The sequence below is a fragment of the Lepus europaeus genome, chromosome 11, assembly GCF_033115175.1.
Source record: "Lepus europaeus isolate LE1 chromosome 11, mLepTim1.pri, whole genome shotgun sequence".
NCBI classification, from domain to species: Eukaryota; Metazoa; Chordata; class Mammalia; order Lagomorpha; family Leporidae; genus Lepus; species Lepus europaeus.
In genome coordinates, this window is record NC_084837.1 from 25,401,538 (window position 1) to 25,424,102 (window position 22,565).

At 40.9% G+C, this 22,565-nt stretch overlaps 1 protein-coding gene across 2 annotated transcripts in view; it reads left to right on the forward strand.

Moving 5' to 3' along the window:
- MAP4K5 (mitogen-activated protein kinase kinase kinase kinase 5) overlaps positions 1-22,565 on the forward strand; it is a 122,201-nt gene that overhangs the window by 35,744 nt on the left and 63,892 nt on the right. For both annotated transcript variants that reach the window (XM_062205150.1, XM_062205151.1), the window contains exons 3-8: positions 8,694-8,784; positions 9,235-9,299; positions 13,272-13,327; positions 16,246-16,293; positions 16,372-16,414; positions 17,547-17,619. In XM_062205150.1, coding sequence (XP_062061134.1) covers positions 8,694-8,784; positions 9,235-9,299; positions 13,272-13,327; positions 16,246-16,293; positions 16,372-16,414; positions 17,547-17,619 — 376 coding nt within the window. The remainder of the gene's footprint in view (positions 1-8,693; positions 8,785-9,234; positions 9,300-13,271; positions 13,328-16,245; positions 16,294-16,371; positions 16,415-17,546; positions 17,620-22,565) is intronic.

A 22,565-nucleotide genomic window follows, 5' to 3' on the forward strand; every position in this document is an offset into this window, starting at 1 on the left:
TAAATGTTATTACAGATTTACTGACTTACCACTGGCTATGTATTTTTATAACATTATAGTCAAAATTTTAGTGAAATAAATTTCTTTTGAGGTTCTTCCTAATACTCATAAAATGCTTAAGTAAACCTTAGAGTGAAAAGTAAAAACAGATTAGCACACAGAATTTATTTTAATTAGCCACAAAAATAATTGTAAAAGAAAATGAAGCAGGCATTCCTTACTGTGCCCTGTGTTCTTGTTGGTCTTTGTATACACGGGCAAATTATTGTTTTCAGAAATGATTTAACCATTTCTCTCTCATTTTACAGTAGATATTTATTAAACATAGCAACTTACAAAAGGTGGTATTCAACAGAGTTTGATTTACCAGTGATTGGCATTGAAAATAATACCATTTTCCATTTCTTTGGTAAGGCATCAGGAATACTCAGAAAATGCCTTAGATAAAGTGACTCATGCCTCCCTGTTTTCTTGTCTTAGGTCTGAATTTCAGCCTGCCATCTAAGCCATTTCACATGTGCTCATTTTGCTCAACTTAGCTAGTGGTGGTATACACCAGAGTAGGAACAGAATCCCTGGGAAAGCCAACCATCTAATCTTATTTTCCCTTCTCTTTTCTCCTCTTCTCTGATTCGCACCCCCCCCCTTCTTTTTTTGGAAGGAAACTGCATGATAGTATTTTAAACTGATGTCAGTTACAGCTTGTTGAAAACTGTGAGCTTTGCTTACAGGAATGGAATCACTCCCTGGGGTGATAAATGCAATATAATTTTGTTCTCTGCCTTGTTTTTTAATATGCTAAATTGGAAATCTTCATAAAATAGTCCAAATAGAATATAAATAGAATAATAAATTAAGGGTATTTTCTTAATTTAGAGAGTTTTCAAGATTGGTAGGAATAGTAAACTTCTGTGCTTTCAGGAAATACTTCATCCTATTTCCTAGAAGTGTAACTCAGAAAAAGTAGAGTAAATTTTAAAAGTACAAAGATTTAAACAGTTACTCATTTGCCCTGTGAATATTCCTAAGAGAAACCCCAAGGCAAGGGCTTTGTCCACATAGAACAGGGGCTCTGATATTCTGGTTAAGTGGTGTGATCCTGCTTTGCAGAAATTCTGTTTAAAAATTTAACAATTTTGAATTTTAAAAATGATCTTGAAAATGAACTGTTTTGTGCCATACTGTCACATTTCAAGACTGAATTGATGGCAGGTGTTAATTTGAGGACACAAATGGCCACCAAAAATATTATTTTATTGGTTTTAAGTAATGTAGAAATTTTGTGCTATTTGTAATGCTAAGGTACTTTGATTTCTCCCATTTGCTTCTGAGTGCAAGAGAAAATTGAAATGGAGATACTTTTTGTTATTATAGTAACAAAAATTAATCTTAGGTATCAGATTCTAAAACTGGTATTCAGTTTCAGATTCTGAATTTGTAAATTTTAAACTGATAGGGATTTTCTCTCTAGGTGGATTTTCACAATCTAAGATGGGCCCCCAATAGAAAGTGTAAGAAATGACTATTCTGGGACATTCGGATCTGGCTAAAAGGTCCATGAGAGTCTCACAGGCATGGAAAGCCATGACACAGTGGCATAAAACAATCTAAATGAAAGATCCTGGTGAACAAGATCCCAGCAGAAGGAACAGGCCATCAAGGAGAGAGGCGGCTTTTTCTGAAGGGAGGAAGGAACCTCCACTGTGATATGGCCTTGACTAAACAAGTTCAGAGTCGGTGAACTCAAGGGGCTTCCATAGCCTAGACAGCTCATAACGAGAGTCTCAGGTGATTGCTGACGTCATAAATAAGAGTGCCAATTGTTAAATCAACAACGGGAGTCACTGGGTACATGCTCCCCATGTAGGATCTCTGTCCTTAATGTGTTTTACTATGAAACTTAAAAACACTACTAGTCAAACAATACCCTATACCTTGTGCGGTTGTGTGAGTGCAGCCTGTTGAAATCCTTGCTTAGTATATACTAAGTTGATCTTCAGTATGTGAAGGCAATTGAAAATGAAACTCGATGAAGGGCGGGATGGGAGAGGGAGTGGGAGAGGGGAGGGCCACGGGAGGGAGGGAGGTTGGGGTGGGGGGAGCCACAACAATACAAAAGTTGCACTTTGTAAATTCACATTTATTAAATAAAAAAAATAATAACTATATAACAAACAAAAAGAAATGACTATTCTGTCTATGTGCTACATTCATTTTGCTCAGTGGGGAAAATAATCATATTTACTTATTATCAACCAAAACAATCAGACTATTAAATTGCCACCATTGTGTCATTATATTTTTCATGGGTATGTGAAAACTGACAAAACATTTAGTATTAGGTTGTTTAGGACAGGTCTTACGGCATAGAGGGTAAAGCTGTTGCCTGCAATGCTGGCATCCTATACATACACCATTTCACATACTGGCTGCTCCACTCCGGTCCAGCTCCCTGCTAATGGCCTGGAAAAAGGAGCAGAAGATGGCCCCAGTGCTTGGACCTCTGCCAGCCAGGTGGGAGGCCCAGAAGAAGCCCCTGGCTCCTGATTCCGCCTGGCCCACTCCAGCCATCTAGGGAGTGAACCAGCATTGGGAAGATAATCTCTCTCTGCAACTCTGACTTTCAAATAAATAAACCTCTAAAGAAGTATATGTATGGCATGTCTAAAATATATAAAACTTTGTTGTGACTCTGAATTGAAAGAGTTAGAAATACAAAATATATAAAATATCTGCTTTAAGCATGAAGATTTTATTTATTTACCTGAGGACAATTTTTTTCTTTTTTTTAGTTTTTCTTTCTTGACCTTGAGTGATTTCCTTTGATTTTTGAGTAAAAGTCAGTCTATCTGAACACAACTGATTTTAAACCTGAAGTTGCTTTTCATAAGACCACTGAACAATAATATCTAATCAAACATATTTTATAATGATGTCCTAACAAAGAGCATTTAATGTGTCTGTCTTGATCGCTGACATGCAGTAGTCTTGCTGTTGTATTTATTCCACGTTATGTGTGCTAAGTGCTATATGTTCATTCCCAGCAGAGGGAACTACAAAAGCAGAAATGGGGAGCCTGAGAATCTGTTAGAAAGATGACCGCCAATTTGATATGGCTAAAATATACAATGTTTGGGAAACTAGTAGACAAGAAAATTAAATAGGTGAAACGAATACGGACGCTGCTTAGTAATGAAACTGTGGCTTAGAAGGGTTAAATTACCCAAAATCCGGTGAAGGTCTAAGGTTTTGAAATCAAATATGGCTCAGGTGCCTTTATGTGCCTTTATGTAACACACTTGCAATAATTTTATTAATTCATAAACACTTCTTACTGAAGTAAACACTTTTTTTCATGTAAGTTGGAGTTTGATGGTAACAATACGGCCTAGAGGCAGTATTTTCATAATTAAAAACAAAATCCTGGGCCAGCGCCGCCGCTCAGTAGGCTAATCTTCCACCTGCAGCGCTGGCACCGGGACACCGGGTTCTAGTCCCGGTCAGGGTGCCGGATTCTGTCGCGGTTGCCCCTCTTCCAGGCCAGCTCTCTGCTGTGGCCTGGGAGTGCAGAGGAGGATGGCCTAAGTTTTTGGGCCCTGCACCCCATGGGAGACCAGGAGGAAGCACCTGGCTCCTGGCTTTGGATCAGCGCAATGTGCCAGCCGCATTGCGCTGGCCACGGCAACCATTGGAGGGTGAACCAACGGCAAAGGAAGACTTTTCTCTGTCTGTCTCTCTCACTGTCCACTCTGCCTGTTAAAAAAAAAAAAATCCCAATCAGTGACCAATAGTTTATTTTAGCATAACTTTGCTAGTTAAATAACAAGTAGACTTGTGATAGAAAAGTTTGGAAGGGACAGTTGTGTTTTTTTTTTGTTTTTTGTTTTTTTTGACAGAGTGGACAGTGAGAGAGAGAGAGAAAGGTCTTCCTTTGCCGTTGGTTAACCCTCCAATGGCCACCGCGCTGATACGGCAGGAGCCAGGTGCTTCTCCTGGTCTCCCATGGGGTGCAGGGCCCAAGCACTTGGGCCATCCTCCACTGCACTCCCTGGCCACAGCAGAGAGTTGGCCTGGAAGAGGGGCAACCGGGACAGGATTGGTGCCCTGACCGGGACTAGAACCTGGTGTGCTGGCACCATAGGCAGAGAATTAGCCTATTGAGCCACGGCGCCAGCCTTTTTTTTTTTTTTTTTTTTTTTTTTTTTTTTTTTTGACAGGCAGAGTGGACAGAGAGAGAGAGAGAAAAGTCTTCCTTTTCCGTTGGTTCACCCCTCAATGGCCGCTGCGGCTGGTGCACTGTGGCTGGTGCACTGTGCTGATCCAAAGCCAGGAGCCAGGTGCTTCCTCCCGGTCTCCCATGCAGGTACAGGGCCCAAGGACTTGGGCCATCCTCCACTGCACTCCCGGGCCACAGCAGAGAGCTGGACTGGAAGAGGAGCAACCGGGACAGAATCCAGCACCCCAACCGGGACTAGAACCTGGGGTGCTGGCACCGCAGGCAGAGGATTAGCCTAGTGAGCCGCAGTGCAGACCGACAGGTTTTTTTTTTTTTTTTTTTTAAGATTTATTTATTTATTTGAAAGAGTTACACAGAGAGGAGAGAGATGGGTTGGGGGGGATGGGGAGAGGGAGAAAGGGAGAAAAGTCTTCCATCCGCTGGTTCAGTTCCCAATTGGCCGCAACAGCCAGAGCTGCACCGATCTGAAGCGTGGAGCCAGGAACTTTCGGGTTTCCCATGTTGGTCCGGGGCAAAAGGACTTGAACCATCTTCTACTGCTTTCCCAGGCCATAGCAGAGAGCTGGATCTGATGTGGAGCAGCAGGGACTCGAATAGGCGCCCATATGGGATGCTGGCACTGCAGGCTACGGCTTCACCACTATGCCACAGCACTGGCCCCAAGGACAGATTTTTATAAAGGAGAGAGTACAACAGCAGACTCATAGAATGGCAGATGTCCTAAATAACACTCTGGCCTCAGAATCAGCCCTTAAGGCCCATGAGAGTATTTTAGGCATGGAAAGCCAAGACACTCTGGGAAAAAAAAAAAAAAAAAAAACTAAAGTGAAAGATCTCTGCGAGTGAGATCCCAGTGGAAGGAACGGGGCCATCAAAGAAGGAGGTACCTTTCTCTGAAGGGAGGAGAGAGCTTCCACTTTGACTATGACCTTGTCTAAATAAGATTGAAGTTGGCGAACTCAAAAGGCTTCCATAGCCTTGGCAACTCCTGACTAGAGCCTAGGGAGATTACTGACGCCATAAACAAGAGTGTCGAATTGTTAAGTCAACAACAGGAGTCACTGTGTACTTACTCCTTATGTGGGATCTCTGTCCTTAATGTGTTGTTCAATATGAATTAATGCTATAACTAGTACTCAAACAGTATTTTACACTTTATGTTCTGTGTGGGTACAAACTGATGAAATCTTAATATATACTAAATCGATCTGCTGTATATAAAGATAATTGCAAATGAATCTTGATGTGAATGGAATGGGAGAGGGAGCGGGAGATGGTAGGGTTGTGGGTGGGAGGGAAGTTATGGGGGGGAAAAGCCATTGTAATCCATAAACTGTACTTTGGAAATTTATATTTACTACATAAAAGTTTAAAAAAGAAAAGGAGAGAGTACAGTTACTTTTCATTTTATCACCCAGGCATGATCATTGTGCCTGTTCTGTTTTAAATACACATAAATACACGGGCCTACATCGCAGGTGAGGCGCAGCCTGCAGTGCTGGCATCCCACGTGGGCGCAGGTTGAGTCCCTGCTACTCTGCTTCCCATGCAGCTTTCTGCTGATCTTCTTGGGGATACAGTAGAGGACAACCCAGATGTTTGTGCCTCTGCACCCATATGGGAGACCCAGAGGAAGTTCCTAGGTCTAGATTTTGGAGCAGCCTAGCTACCACCATTGGGGATTTAACCAGTGGCTGGAAGACTTCTTTCTGTCTCATTCTCTCTCTCTCTCTCGCTCTGACTTGCATGTAAAAGTAAAATAAATCTTTAAAAGAAAAAGAAATATATATAACTATATACTTCATTTCCACATCACAGCATCCATATTTATTTCAAATATCCATGGAATGCTTACAAAAACTAATTATACAATAGGTAAATTGTTGATAAATCTCTATAGTAATTTTATAAGTAAACCATGTTCTTTAACAATATAGTAAAATAGAAACTTAACTGTAAGTTTTATTTTTAAAATTAATTTTTAAGAAATTTTGGGTTAACCTGTAATACTTGTACATTCTCATGGGGTACAGTCCAGTATTTCACAACATATAGACAGTGTCAACCAGTCGTGCCAGGCAGTTAGCCTTGCTGTTTCCTCATCTTTTCTTTGTGCTTGGAGCCTACTGGCTCCTCTCTTCTAATTCTTTTTTTTTTTTTTTAATTTTTTTATTTTTTATTTTTTTTAAATTTTTGACAGGCAGAGTGGACAGTGAGAGAGAGACAGAGAGAAAGGTCTTCCTTTTGCCGTTGGTTCACCCTCCAATGGCCGCCGCGGTAGCGTGCTGCGGCCGGCACACCGCGCTGTTCCGATGGCAGGAGCCAGGTGCTTATCCTGGTCTCCCATGGGGTGCAGAGCCCAAGCACTTGGGCCATCCTCCACTGCACTCCCTGGCCACAGCAGAGAGCTGGCCTGGAAGAGGGGCAACCGGGACAGGATCGGTGCCCCGACCGGGACTAGAACCTGGTGTACCAGCGCCGCGAGGCGGAGGATTAGCCTGTTGAGCCACGGCGCCGGCCTTTCTAATTCTTCCTACAGAGCATAACACACTTGTGTACCGTGATTATCCCTCTGCTATGGACCGCAGAACCGTCACCTTCACCCAGCTACAGTTGATGCACATTGTCCAACCTCCCCATCTGTTCCTTCCCCACCCTCCCAGACTCTAGGAATAACTATTTTAAGTTCAGATTGACTGTGTATTTTATTTGCATGTATTTTTTAAAAAGATTTATTTTATTTTATTTTGAAATTCAAGAGTTACACAGAGAGAGCAGGAGAGGCAGAGAGAGAAAGAGGTCTTCCATCAGCTGGTTCACTCTCCAATTGGCCACAACAGCTGGAGCTGCGCTGATCCGAAGCCAGGAGCTTCCTCCGGGTCTTCCCACATGGGTGCAGGGGCCCAAGGATTTGGGCCATCTTCTGCTGCTTTCCCAGGCCACAGAGGAGAGCTGGATGAGAAGTGGAGCAGCCCGGACTCGAACTGGCACCCATATGGGATGCCAGCACTGCAGGCGGTGGTGGCTTTACCAACTACTCCTCAGCGCCAGCCCCTTGCATTTTTTTAAAAAAACTTTTCCTATATAATTTAAATACTTAAATAACATATATGATGTACCTTTTTCCACAGAAATATATCATGAAGATATTTTGACATTGTCACATTTTTAATGTATTATCTATAACTATCAGAATGTATTTAGCTCTCAATTTATTTTTTTAATGATTTACTTATTTATTTGAAAGGCAGAGTTACAGAGAGGGAGAGGTCTTCCCATCCTCTGGTTCACTCCCCAAATGGCTCCAGTGTTTAGGGCTAGAGCAGACTGAAGCCAGGAACTAGGAGCTTCTTCCAAGTCTTCCACTCGGGTGCAGGGACCCAAGGACTTGGACCATCTTCTACAGCTTTCCCAGGCATTAACAGAGAACTGGATCAGAAGGGAAGCAGCCAGAACTTGAATCGACACTCATATGGGAGCTTTACCCGCTAGGCAATAGTCCTGGCCCCCTTCATTATTACTAATTTTTTTTTTTTTTAAGATTTATTTATTTACTTGAAAGGCAGTTACAGAGAGGCAGAGAGAGAGAGAGAGGTCTTCCATCTGCTGATTCACTCCCCAATCGGCCAAGGTGTGCCGATCCAAAGCCAGGAGCCTCTTCCAGGTCTCCTACATGGGTACAGGGGCCCAAGGACTTGGGCCATCTTCCACTGCTTTCCCAGGCCACATCAGAGAGGTGGATCGGAAGTGGAGCGGCCAGGACTCCAACTGGCGCCCACATGGGATGCTGGCACTGCAGGTGGCAGCTTTATCGGCTATACCACAGCACTGGCCCCACCCCTTTATTCATTGTTAAAATATAGGGGCCGGAGCTGTGGTGTAGAGGGTAAAGCCACCATATGCAGTGCGGGTATCCTTTTTGGGTTCCGGTTCAAGTCCCAGCTGCTCCGCTTTTGATCCAACTCTCTGGCTGTGGCATGGGAAAGCAATACAAGATGACCCAAGTCCTTGGACCCCTGCACCTGCATGGGAGACCCGGAGGAAGCTCCTGGCTCCTGGCTTCGGATTGGCACAATTCCAGCTGTTGCGGCCATCTGGGGAATGAACCAGCGGATGGAAGGCCCCTCCCTCCCTCCCTCCCTCTCTCTCTCTCTCTCTCTGTCTCTGCCTCTCCTTCTCTGTAACTCTGACTTCAATAAATAAATAAATCTTTAAAAAATGTATGTGTGTAGTAAACATATACATCTGTCTTATCTCCTTAAGCAAAAAATTTAAGGTAACTGAGTTCAAAGAATTTGTACACTTTTAAGGCTTCTGACTTTTAGAAAGAATGTGTCAATTTATATTTCCATTGATGCCTAGTTCTTATCTCTAATATTTATTATAAATTTTTTCTTCCTTCTTCCCATATATAGAGATTTGCATAACCTAGTCACCAACTGATTTTGTTTTTCAGGAGATGATTTTTCTTTGATTCAACAAGAAATATTTATGGTTAAAGAATGTAAACATTGTAACATCGTTGCCTACTTTGGGAGCTATCTCAGGTAAAAATCAAACTACATCTGCTCTCACTGTGTATATTTTATTCTCTGCTGCACTCTTGTTTCATTTTCATATACATGCTGTTATACAAGGTATGTATTTTTAAAATTACGTTGTCCAGAGTTCTCAAATTTCTGGTTTTCTTCTTCCATCTTACTTTGATAAGGACACCTTTGTATGGTTATCTTATCTGTTAACCTTAATGAAACATTATTAATGATTACAATTCAGAGCTATAAAACTGATCAAACTCTACAAACCATTTAAGCTGGGAATAGAACGGAACTTAATGTGATTTTCTGTGTATTGCAGAGAGATTGTGATAAAAGTTTCCTGTTACACTCTGCAGTCTGTCCTAAATCTTACTGTGGAGATGAGTGAGAGCCTTGCAGCATTTATTTCAGTGGTTGGAAATTACTAGCTAATACTATTTTCTTTCTCTTTGATTTTAGTCGGGAAAAACTGTGGATTTGCATGGAGTACTGCGGAGGCGGATCACTTCAAGATATTTATCATGGTACAGTTAATGTGATGTTCTATTTTAAACCCAACCCCGACTTTCATAATTTCTGTTTGATATTTCCATTTAACCAGGTAAATTAGTAGAGAAATTGTGCAGTCTTCTATTCTAGAGTACTGCATAGAAGAAATTTCAGTTGTATTTTTTATTGGTTATCCATTTAAATTTGTCTGAGCCTGAAGTAAAAATTCAGAAGTATTTGTGTAGTTCAAATTTTATTTTTTAGTTGTAGTCTCTAGGAAAGTCGTTTATCTACAAATGAAATTGCCTAGAGTTCTTTGTGAATAATTATTGAAGTGCCAGGGATACTTTACATATGTGTCTGTTTTGATAGTTGAACCTCATTACCAGAAAAGCAATTTACTTGCTACTATTTTACATTAAAATGTATAGTTGTGAAAATAATTTGAGAGTAATTTATTTAGCAGTCAGTTATTTTAGGTACTTTTCTGAGTTGAATGTGACTTTGCTTCATATTACTATTTAGAAACAATTTTATTATGGTTGTAAGTTTAACTTTTAATTTGTTTTCTTTTTTACACTTTTTTTTTTTAAAGAACTTCGGAGGATTTGGTGTAGATATTAGCCCATAGAAATACCTTTCAGGACAACATATGCTTTTTTTTTTTTTAAGATTTATTTTTATTTATTTGAAAGAGTTACAGAGAGAGGTAGAGACAGAGAGAGAGGTCTTCCATGTGCTGGTTCACTCTACAGATGGCCGCAACAGCCGGAGCTGCGCCAATCTGAAACCAGGAGCCAGGAGCTTCTTCGAGGTCTCCTACTTGAGTGCAGGGGCCCAAGGACTTGGGCCATCTTCTGCTTTCCCAGGCCATAGCGGAGAGCTGGATCGGAAGAGGAGCAGCTGGGACTAGAACCGGCGCCCATATGGGATGCCGGCGCTTCAGGCCAGGGCTTTAACCCTCTGCACCATAGCACCAGCCTCCTTTTTTACACATTCTTGAATTGCAGGATTTCTTTAACTAGGCATAGATTTTCGTAAAATAGTTTGTCTTTTCCTTGTTTAACATGGATCTGGGAGAGTGAAGCTCCTATTGCAAATAGGCGTTGTATGGTTTATTAAAATTATGTGAAATATTTTTAATATTTCTATCCTGAAACTTTGTATTGGAAGCGTTATCAAATTTTGGTCATAGAATTTACAGATACAGCCATGGTGGATGTAACAACACAAGTGCTATTGAAGGAGTAGGCATTTGATGCACTGGTTAAGGCGCCACTGGGATTCCTGCATCCCGTATCGGAGTGCCTGGTTCATGCCTACTTCCACTGATTCACTTCTAAAATGCCTGCAACAGCCAGGGCTGGTCCAGGCCAAAGCTAGGAGGAGTTCAGAGCTCCATGTGATCTCCATGGGTAGCAGAGACCCAAGCATGTGAGCCATCACCTGTTGCCTCCCAGGATGCTTTTGTAGGAGGCTGCACCAAATGCTGAGGCAATGGGACTCAAACTAGCACTTTGTTATGGAATGCAGGCATCCCAAGTGGTAGCTTACCCTGTGTCGTAACACTTTCCCCGAGAATTACAATCTTTTATATGATCTTTTATATGATTTTATTTGAAAGGCAGAGTTATAAGTGAGAGAGAGAGAGAGAGATCTTCCATCCACTGGTTCACTCTCCAGATGACCACAGCAGTCAGGGCTGGCCAACCTGAAGCCAGGATCTTCCTCAGGTCTCCCATGTGGGTGCAGGGACCCAAGCACTTGGGCCATCCTTTACTGTCATCCCAGGTACATCAGCAGGGAGCTGAATTAGAAGTGGAGCAGCTGGGACTCAAACCAGCACCCATATGGGATGCTGGTGCTGCACGCAGCAGCCTAACCTACTGTACCACAGCACTGGCCCCAGTAATTGCAAGTTTTATCCACTCACAGTTTTACAAAAGGAGAACTCTTTAGAATGTAGATAAAATGGAACTGAGCAGCTGGCATTTTTTTAAACAAAAGGTTTGATGTGAGACGTGATTTTTTTTTCTTCAAGTAGTTTTTGCTTTCCATCATTACAACCTCATATTTGTTTAATTAAATTGAATCTGCAAAATAGTCATCCCCCAAACAGTACACCAGAAACCATAGCAATTAAGAATATATGTATATTGGGGCCAGCACTATGATGTAGCAGGTAAAGCCATCGCCTGTGGTGCCAGCATCCCATATGGACGCCGGTTCAAGTCCTGGCTGCTTCACTTCCGTCCTGCTCTCTGCTATGACCTAGGAAAGCAGTAGAAGATGGCCCAAGTCTTTGGCTCCTGCACCCACAAGAGGAACCCAAAAGAAGCTCCTGGCTTCTGATCGGCACAGCTCTGGCTATTGCCGACCATCTGGGGAGTGAACTAGTAGATGGAAGACTTTCTCTCTCTCTGTCTCTCTCTCTCTCTCTCTCTCTCTCTGTAACTCTGCCTTTCAAATAAGTACATCTTAAAAAAATATATATATATATATGTGTGTGTGTGTGTGTATATATATATATATATATTTACAGAACCTGTTCTGTGACACAGTCTGTTAAACTGCTGTATTTAGTACTGGTAGCTGCTCTGCTTAGGATCTAGCTCCCTGCAAATGTGACTGGGAAAACAGTTATAAATTGACTCGCATCGGAGACTGGGATGAAGCTCCTAGCTCCTGGCTTCAGCCTGGCCCAGCACTGTGCTGATGTAGCTGTTTGGGGAGTAAATCAGCAAATGGAATATCTCTTTTTTGTTTCTCCCTTTCTCTGTGTAACTCTTCCTTCAAATAGATAAATCGCCTAATATATATAATTATATATAATATATATTTATGTTTAAATTAGATGCTATTAATATAAAGGCTTCCCCCTTTTTCCTGATATTCAAACAAGTTACTAAGAATCAAAATTTGGGAGCTGGCATTGTGGTATAGCAGGTAAAGCCACTGCCTGCCATGCCAGCATCTTGTATGGGCGCTAGTTCACGTCCTTGCTGCTCCACTTTGGATCAGGCTCCCTGCTAATGGCTTGGGAAAAGCAGTGGAAGATGGCCCAAATATTTGGGCCTCTGCCACCCATGTGAGAGACTCAGATGATGTTCCTGGCTCCTGGCTTCAGCCTAGCCCAGCTCTGTCCATTGTGGCCATCTGGGGAGCAAATCAACCTATGGAAGATCTCATCTCTTTTGGTCTCTGCCCTGTCCCCCATAACTCTTTTGAAATAAGTAGATCTTTTAAAAAAAAAAAAAATTGTGTTCTTGAGTAAGTTTAGATAGCTAGTCATTAAAATGTGTAGTAAAATATTTTGCTACTAAAGATTATGTAGAAGTCCCTGATTAGGTTTCACTGTTAGCATCTAGCATCCTAGATTTTCTCTCATGGTATTGAACGTATAGTTTTGTATACTCACATAAGAAAGATTTTATATTTTCATATTATGGAGAGACTTGCTTGCAAGGAATGAATTTTATTTTAATTACTTTCTGATTTATTAGATTAAGTACTCAATCAAGTCTCCCTAATTTGATAGGGGTGTTAAAGAATTAATATCTTCACCTTTACAGAAGGGTGTAATGCCAGTATATTTCAATAATGAATCTTTTTATGATTCATGGCTTCTCTGTGTAGCTGTAATTAGCTGCATATGTTTATCCATGTTTTTTGTTTGTTTTATTTTTGAAAAACTGAGATTGAGATCTTGTCCATTGCTTTCCGTAGAATTTCCTATGATGCCTAATACTATGCCTTGAACACAGTGGGTGTTTAATATTTTATTGATCAAAGTTGTTATGGAGGTAAATCTTTTATTTTAAAAGTACATTTTAAAATTTTCAATGTTACCTTTATTTTGTCTGTTTCTTGATTATATAAATAATACATGTTCATGGTCAGAATTTATCCAGTGATAGTACAGAAATCTTTTAATTGTCATTTTTAAAGTAGACTTTTTAATCTGTTATGTTTAAATGTCTAACAGTGTGGTCTGTTTCTCTTCTTAGTTACTGGACCATTGTCAGAATTACAGATAGCCTATGTGTGCAGAGAAACCTTACAGGTATTACATCCACTTACATAAATAGAAAGGTGATTTTAGCTTCACAGTTTTAACTATGGAATGGTGCCCAAAAGAGAACGGACAAACCAAAATGATTTTTCTGTTAACCTCTCGTGTATAATTCTATGAAATTGGTTATTTCTTTCTTGAATGAGCCACATAAATTCATTGTTCAAATGTGTTGTCCTGCTTTGGGGATGATACAATGGTGAGGTGTAGTAATCTTGAGCCACCTGTTTACAAAGCTAAGGAAAACCTTAGGTGAAAGTTGGTTTTGGCCTGGCCCAGCCCTGGGCGCTGTGGTCATTTGGGGAGTGGATCAATGAGTGGAAGATTTCTCTTTCTCTCTTCTGTCTCTCTCTCCTATCTTCTTTCTCTCTTTTCTATCCTCTCTCTTTTCCTCTCTCCACCACAGTCTCCTTCAAATAAATAAATCTTTTAAAAAAAGAAACAGAAAAAGATGAACACAATAACTAGAGAAACGGACTGAGTAGAAACCAATGAAATATAAAGCAGAGAAACAGTAGAGACTATCATTGAAACCACAATCTGATGAGTGAAATAGATAAACTTGTAACCATGTCAATCAGGACAAAAAGAGAAAAGATGCGTGTAACCAACATGAGAAGTGGACAAAGGGGCCCCAGGACAGAGTTGATGTTATAAGGTAAATGCTACCAAACAGTTAAGGAAGAAATAATGCCAGTTCTGCACAGACTCCTCCAGAAAGTTAAAGAACAGAGAATGCCTTGCAAATCATGAGTCAGCATTATTCTGATACCAAAGTCAGAAATTACTACAGTAGAACATAACTATCATCTATAGGTATTTATAAGTACACATGCAAAAATTTAAAGGAAAACCAAAAATTTAACAAAGGTAACCCCATTAGAGATAAAAAGGATACCACAAACAAAGATTACTTATCCTACAGTGTAATATTGGTTTAACATTCAAAAATCATTTTAGGGGTGAGAGTGCGGTGTAGTTGTTAAGATGCCACTTGGAACACCCACATGCCATTTTGGAGCGCCTGGGTTCAAGTCCTAGCTCCATTCCCAACTTCAGCTTTCTGCTAATGTGCACTTGGAGGTAGCAGGTGATGGCTCAGATTGGACTTGGACTGAGTTCCTATCTCCTGACTTTGGCCTGACCCACTCCTGGCTGTTGTGGGCATTTGGAGACTGAGCCAGCGAAAGAGATTTCTCTCCCTTTCTGTCTCTGTTTTTCAAATAAATAAAACATTTTAAGTCATTTCAAGTAATTGATTAAACTAAAGAAAGACCACATGATCATCTAAATAGACACAATAATAACACCTAGCAAAATCCAGTATTGAGAAGGGAGGAGAGAACTTCCACTTTCATTATGGACTTGTCTAAATAAGGTTGGAGTTTGTGGACTCAAGAGGCTTCCATAGCCTTGGCAGCTCATGACAAGAGCCTTGGGTGATTATAAATAAGAGTGTCAGTTGTTAAATCAACAAGAGTCACTGTGCACTTGCTGTTCATGTAGGATCTCTGCCCTTAATGTGTTGTATTATGAGAATTAATGGTAAAACTAATCTTCAAATAGTATTCTCTACTTTGTGTGTCTGTGTGAGTGCAAACTGTTGAAATCTTTACTTAGTATAAAGTTGATCTCCTGTATATAAAGATAATTAAAAATGATTCTTAATGAAGAATGGGATGGGAGAGGGAGTAGGAGATAGGATGGTTTGCAAGTAGGAGGATGGTTATTGGAGGAAGAACAGATATAATCCAAAAGTTGTACTTTTGATATTTGTATTTATTAAAGTTTTCTATAAAAAAATCCAGTACTGATTCCTGAAAAAATTTCTGAACATATTAAAGCTAAAAAAAAAAAAAAAAAAAGTTCAACTCATAGAACACCCAAGACAAACCAGCAGGTAGTTAATCTTAATGGTAAAAGATTGCATCCTTTTCCCCCAGAATCAAACTAAGTATGACTGCTGTTACTGCTTGTTTTCAACATACTAGAAGCTTTGGCTGGTGCAAAATGAGAAAACAATGAAATAAAAGGCATCTAATTTGGAAATGTTAGAGAGTAGAATTGTTTTCTGTTCACAGACCACATAATTCTTTATATAGGAAATGAAATACAATCTACAAAATAGCTATTAGAAATAATGAAGCTAGTAAGGTTGCAAGATTCAAGATCAGTGTACACAGATCAGTTGGATTTTATAATTATATAATAACAGTCAAAAGTCAAAATTCTATTTAAAAGAGTACTTACAATAATATGAAAAGTATGATGTTTTTAGGAATAAATAAGATAGAAGGTGCATAAACACCTACATACTGAAAACTATAAAACTGCCAAAAAGTTCAAGATGTAAATAAATGGAAAATAACCATTTTTGTGGATCAAAAGACTCAGTTTTGTTACCATGTTAATTCTGCCAAATTATTTTACTAAATATAGATTTAATGAAATTCCAAAATCCAAACATTATTTTTTTTTCCAGGAAATTGAGAAGCTAATTCTAAAATTCCTATGAAAATATAAAATGTACCTAGACTAGTGGAGCAACTTTGAAAGCCTGATCTAGAATGACAGAAGGCAGTCAGTCAGTGTTTGCTAGAAAGAAGGGAGGGAATTATAAAGGGGTAGTGCATAAAGGAACTTCTGGGGGTGATAGACATGTTCCTTATCTAGATTATGCTGTTAATATTTTATAAAATATTTCTTATTTTTGCCAGGAGATGATTTAGAAATCTTTAAGATGTAGAAAGCAATGATTATTAAAATGAAATTTTTCTGAGTTACCCCCACACCCTACAGAAAAAGACACATTTCTTACTCAATAAGAATGTAAATATAATAATTAGCATAATAATTAGGAGTCAAGTTTGCAGTTTTGCTAATGTATACTTTCTTTTTTTTAACTTCAGGGTCTTGCTTATTTGCATACCAAAGGCAAGATGCATAGAGATATCAAAGTAAGTTAACTTAATTGTTAACCCTATTGGAAAAAATTTTATGATGCTAATTTAATAGTATATGTGCTTTTATTTTAGGGTGCAAATATTCTGTTGACAGACCATGGTGATGTAAAATTAGGTATGTTATTTCAAGTTCCTTAAAATTTTTCAAAAGCATTTCAATTTAAATGAGAAGTAACAGATATAAATTCAAATCAATAGTCATAGTTAAGGTTACCTTTTGACTTAGTATTTTACTCCTGAGCCTCAGTTTAAGGAAATATAATCTTTAGGACTATATATGTATATATATATATATCTCTTTAGGACTAAAGATAGGAAATCCATATTCACAAAAGTATTATTATAATAGAGAAAAATGCAAACATAAGACTAGCAATAGAAAACTGTTAAGCTGTGGTAACTCTCCTTATGGAATATTTAATCATTAGTACTTGTGAAGAATATGTGAGTTTGAAATCTCCTTTGTGTTAAATGATAAAAGTGAACTATATATTAGGTTTTTATAATAATGTGTAATGATAAAAGTTATACATAGAAAAAAGACCTTTTAAAAAATAGTGCCAATGTATTAACATTGTTGTATTAGGATAAAAGGAATCCAGTTGTGTGTTTTCCCCATGATTTTATTCTTTGCTTTTTTATTTCCTGAGTTAATATGTGTATAATAAATTTTATGTTAAATTTGTTCTTAATAAGGTCTGGTTTCATTCAAATAACATGTTAATACATTCTTTTAAATAATGTTATGGCCGGCGCTGCGGCTCACTAGGCTAATCCTCCGCCTTGCGGCGCCGGCACACTGGGTTCTAGTCCCGGTCGGGGCACCGATCCTGTCCCGGTTGCCCCTCTTCCAGGCCAGCTCTCTGCTGTGGCCAGGGAGTGCAGTGGAGGATGGCCCAAGTCTTTGGGCTCTGCACCCCGTGGGAGACCAGGAGAAGCACCTGGCTCCTGCCATCGGATTAGCGCGGTGCGCCCACAGCAGCGCACCAGCCATGACGGCAAAAGGAAGACCTTTCTCTCTGTCTCTCTCTCTCACTGTCCACTCTGCCTGTCAAAAATTAAAAAAAAAAGAAATAATAAAAAAGAAATAATGTTATGAGCCAAACAAGGGGAGATTCAGTTACTCAATTTATGTATTTCCTTAATATTTTGTCTGAATTATTATAATGCTGTGCCTGAGGGTGAAACTTAAAATACTTTTATATTGAATATAGAGAACTAAAATGTTCTGTTTTTTTTCTTATCAGCTGACTTTGGTGTGGCTGCAAAAATAACAGCAACCATTGCAAAGAGAAAATCTTTCATTGGCACCCCTTATTGGTAAGAAATCACTGCAATTGAATTTGGTCCACTTTGATTTCATTTCATGGTTAGTGAGCAAAGTGATAATTGAGTGTCAGGAAATTTGCATGCACCTTGATACTGACACAGTCCAACTTTCCCTAAAACACTAATGATTTCATTTTTTAAAGACATTTATTTTATTGTTTCAAAAGCATCATTACAGAAAGAGGGGAAGAGACAGAGAGAGAAGTACCTTTCATCTGCTGGTTCACTCCCCAAATGGCTGCAACAGCTGGGGCTGGGCCAGGTTGAGGCAAGGAGCCTAGAACTCCATCTGAGTCTGCCAGATGGGTGGCAGGGATCCAAGTACTTGGGACATCTCCTACTGTCTTCCCAGGTGCATTAGCAGGGAGCTGGATCAAAAGTGAAGCAGCCAGATTCGAACTGGTACTCCTATGGGGTGCCAGCCAGCCAGCCCCAAAGTGCAAATTATTTTTGCTGTCTCTAAAAACTTCTAATGAGAGATTTTATAGATAGGAAAATATCAAAAGATAGACTTGTATTATCTTTCTTAATTTTCTTAGCGTTTCTTCTGTTATTGCCTTTATTTTAACCTAGTACTTAACTTTCTGGTTGTTAAAAATTAACACATTTCTCTTCAAGGTAGGAAACTAATTCTATTATGAAGGAATCTGTAGGACGCACAATTTAATCTTTAGACCTTATAAAAGAGATGGCTAACATTTTTCTGTAATAGCATAGCCAAAATAAGAACTTAAATAATAATCTCATAGCTAGATTCACTTCGCCATCAGCGAAGTATACAGTAAGTAGAAAAAACCTCCCTTTCAGACCAAAGGCAAAGAAAGTTTTAAAGTCAGAATATAATTTCCCTCATGGGCATTGTCTACCTTAGAAAAACTACTACAGAACATGCCTGTGACTATAGACTTGTAGTTCAGGCCACCGAAGATTAGAGATGGGACACGGGCACTCCCTTGACTTGCATCCTCTGGTCTGCTTTAACACAAACCAGGAGGAAAAGAAAGCTCGGCATCAGAAGCAATGGGTGGCAGGCCTATTAATGGCTGATCTGTACAGTGATCTGCCCTCAAGGAGACCCAACAGGCCAGTCCACTGCAGTGCTTTCAATGTGGTAAGCCTGGGCTTCAGCAGAAGTCAGCTTGTGAAGAGCCCTGGCAGCTCTGCCAAGAGTTGGATCACTGGAAATGGACCTGCCCTGGAGTCGAAGGATGCCCAGGTCAGAGCCACAGATCTTATTGGCTCTAAGCTGAAAAGCCCTTCACTCAGCCCAACTTCCAAAGTGACCACTGCAGCTGAGGGTATGGTCAAGTAGGGTCAGCAACATTGCAGGCAGAACTGTAAATTTCTTGTTAGAGATGCCCCCTGCCTTTACCTGGCCAGCTCTCCTCCCAGGCCAGCCAAGTAATGAAAGTCAACAGAGTGCCTTCCCTTAGGAGGTTCACACCTCCCTTAGGATATACCCCATGTGAAGAGATAGATAGGTCTGGGCCTCTGAATTTATAAGGCCTAAAGCCCACCAGATTATTATCAAGACCCTTCTATCAGGTTCTATTTGCCTCTCAATCAGAAAACATAATTGTAGCTTAGACAGCACCTTTCTTAGCACATCTAATAATGACTCTGTCCTTTGTTCTAGACCCTGTCTAGTCCACTTGGGCCTCATTCCTTTGTAATCATAACCTCTACTCTACCACCAATGGCTCTACTCCCAACCTGTGTGTACTGACGGTCCTCTTCCCCACTTAATGCTGTATAATTGTTCAAACCTGGTAAATGCCACTCTTAGGATCATTGGTTACTATCCTCACTCTGTCTTTTATGACCTTGTCTAAATATGATCAGAGTCGGCAAACTTGGAAGGCTTCCATAGCCTTGGCAACTCATGACGACAGCCTAGGGTGGTTACTGGCGCCATAAACTAGAGTGTCAGTTTGTTGGGTCAACAACAAGAGCCACTGTGCACTTGCTCCTCATGTGGGATCTCTGTCCTTAATGTGCTGTACATTTTGATTTAATGCTATAACTAGTACTCAAACAGTATGTTTCATTTTGTGTTTCTATGTGGGTGCAAACTGTTGAAATCTTTATACTAAATTGATCTTCTGTATATAAAGAGAATTGAAAATGAATATTGATGTGAATGGAAGGGGAGAGGGAGCGGGAGAGGGGAGGGTTGCGGGTGGGAGGGAAGTTATGGGAGGGGGAAGCCATTGTAATCCATAAGCTGTACACTGGAAATTTATATTCATTAAAAAAAATTAAAAAAAAAAATTAACACATTTGGGCCTGGTATTGTGCAGGGTGTTAAGGCACCACCTCCGATGCAGATATCCCTTATTGAAGTGCCTATTTAAGTCCCAGCTGCTCTACTTCTGATACAGCTCCCTGCTAATGCGCCCAGGAAAGCAGTGAAAGATAGCCCTAGTGCTTGGCCCTTGCTACCAACGTGGAAGACCAACATGGAGTTCAGGGCTCCTGGCCCAACCCTGGCTGTGGCAGCTATTTGGGGAGCGAATGAGCAGATGGAAGATCTTCTATGTCTCTGTCACTCTGCCTTTCAAATAAATAAAAATCTAAAAGAATTTCATGCATTCTACCTCTCGTTAGTCTGTACCAGCCACCCCACTTCTAGGGCAACCTGCCAATTACTGACAAAATAATCTTTATAAAACACTGCTTTTGTTGTTGATAGACAAATAATTGGAATACAATAGAAAACCTAGTAATAAACCTTACTAAGTGTGATAGCTTAATGAATGTTATAATAGATGACATTTAAAGTTTATGTGAAAGGTTAGACTATTTAATATACAATGTTTGAATAACTTATGATTTGAAAAGATGTCTAAAGTTGCCCTGTACCTCATACCTAATGCTGAAATACTTACGGAAATAATGAAATACAAAAGTGGAATCAAGGGCCAGCGCCGGGGCTCACTTGGTTAATCCTCTGCCTGCAGTGCCGGCATCTCATATGGGCGCCGGTTCTAGTCCCAGTTGCTTCTCTTCCAGCCTAGCTTTCTGCTGTGGCCCGGGAAGGCAGTGGAGGATGGCCCAAGTGCTTGGGCCCCTGCACCCGCATGGGAGACCAGTAGGAAGCACCTGGTTCCTGGCTTCGGATCGGCGCAGTGCGCCAGCCTTAGCGACCATTTGTGGGGTGAACCAATGGAAGGAAGACTTTTATCTCTGTCTCTCTCACTGTCTGTCAGAAAAAAAGTAGAATCAAAAACTCTGAGTAAAATCAAGAACTCTCAGTAACTACCTACTGTAAGAGGAAGCCTTTCATGGCATTTAAAAGCATGAAACCATAAAGGAAAAGATTGATTGATTTAGCTGCACAAAAATTTAAAGCTTGTATTTGCCCACCAGCTTAAAATTAAGAGGCAAGTGGCCGGCGCCGCAGCTCACTAGGCTAATCCTCCGCCTTGCGGCACTGGCACACCAGGTTCTAGTCCCGGTCAGGGCGCCGGATTCTGTCCTGGTTGCCCCTCTTCCAGGCCAGCTCTCTGCTGTGGCCAGGGAGTGCAGTGGAGGATGGCCCAAGTGTTTGGGCCATGCACCCGCGTGGGAGACCAGGAGAAGCACCTGGCTCCTGGCTTCGGATCAGCGCCATGCGCTGGCCGCGACGGCCATTGGAGGGTGAACCAACGGCAAAAGGAAGACCTTTCTCTCTGTCTCTCTCTCACTGTCCACTCTGCCTGTCAAAAAAAAGAAAAAATCTCTGTCTCTGTCAGTCTCTCCTCTCTAGCCCTCCCCCTTGCCCTCTCCTTTCCTCCCTGTGTGTGTCTCCTTCTCCCCCTCTCACCTCTCAAAATGAAAGGGGCCAGCACTGTGGCAAAGCAGGCTAAGCAGCCACCTGGGGGTACTGGCATCCCATATGGGCGCCAGTTCATGTGCCAGCTGCTCCACTTCCAATTCAGTTCCCTACTAATGGCCTGGGAAAAGCATTGGAAGATGGTGCAAGTGCTCAGGGCCCTGCACCCACCTGGGAGACCTTGATGAAGCTTCTGGAAGATCTTTCCCTCCCCTCACCCTTTCTTTCTTTGTAACTCTGCCCTTTTTTTTGGGGGGGGGGGAGGTAAAATAGCAAGGTTTATTAGGGAAGGGACATCTGTAAGGACGCATGGGCACCTCTCCAGACAGAGCCTGAGAAACTGGGGAGGAGGAAGGAGCGAGGTTACATGTTGAGTGGAGAGATTACACCTGACCAGGCCAGGCGGGCGGCTCAGCAGAGAGGCAGAAGGCTGAGGGAGCAGTCCAGTTTAGGCTGGGGGTTTTTAAGGAGATGGGTCTTGCTTCCCCACCTCTGCTCCTCTTGGAACAAAGGGCTTTTGGATGTAAATAGAAAAACTTCTCTTGAAGGTCTGACACAAAGGACTTTATGGATGCAAATATTATCAGACAGGAGGAAGGGAGCATGGTGTTTGAGATGCAGATACTGGGCTGCACCTGGGAGATTGTGGAAGATTGTCAGGCAGAAGGGGTGGGAACCTCCACCTGGCATGTTATCAGGTAGAAGGGGGCAGGGCAGGATGCGAACTCTGGGCTGCCCCTGAAACATTGTCAGGATAACTTTGAGATGCAGATGCATATGCTGGACATAGAAGGCTTCTCTTTGGGCCTGTTACACACACATAAGCTCATAACTGACTTCCTACCTAACATTCCCTCCTCAAGAGGTAATACCCAAAATTCTTCTTTGGGATTATGGATGGAGTGTAACTCTGCCTTTCAAATAAATAAATCTTTTTAAAATTATTAAAAATCAAATAAAAGTAAATATAAAAGGTAAATGAAAGTTTCTCACCAAATTCCCTTGGTAGTGCTTGATACTGTGACTGTCCTCCCTTGTGAACTTTCTTCTCTAGTGAAAATTGTCTGCTCTGGGACCAGCGTTGTGGCCCAGTGGGTTAAGATGCAGCTTAGGAGACCCACAT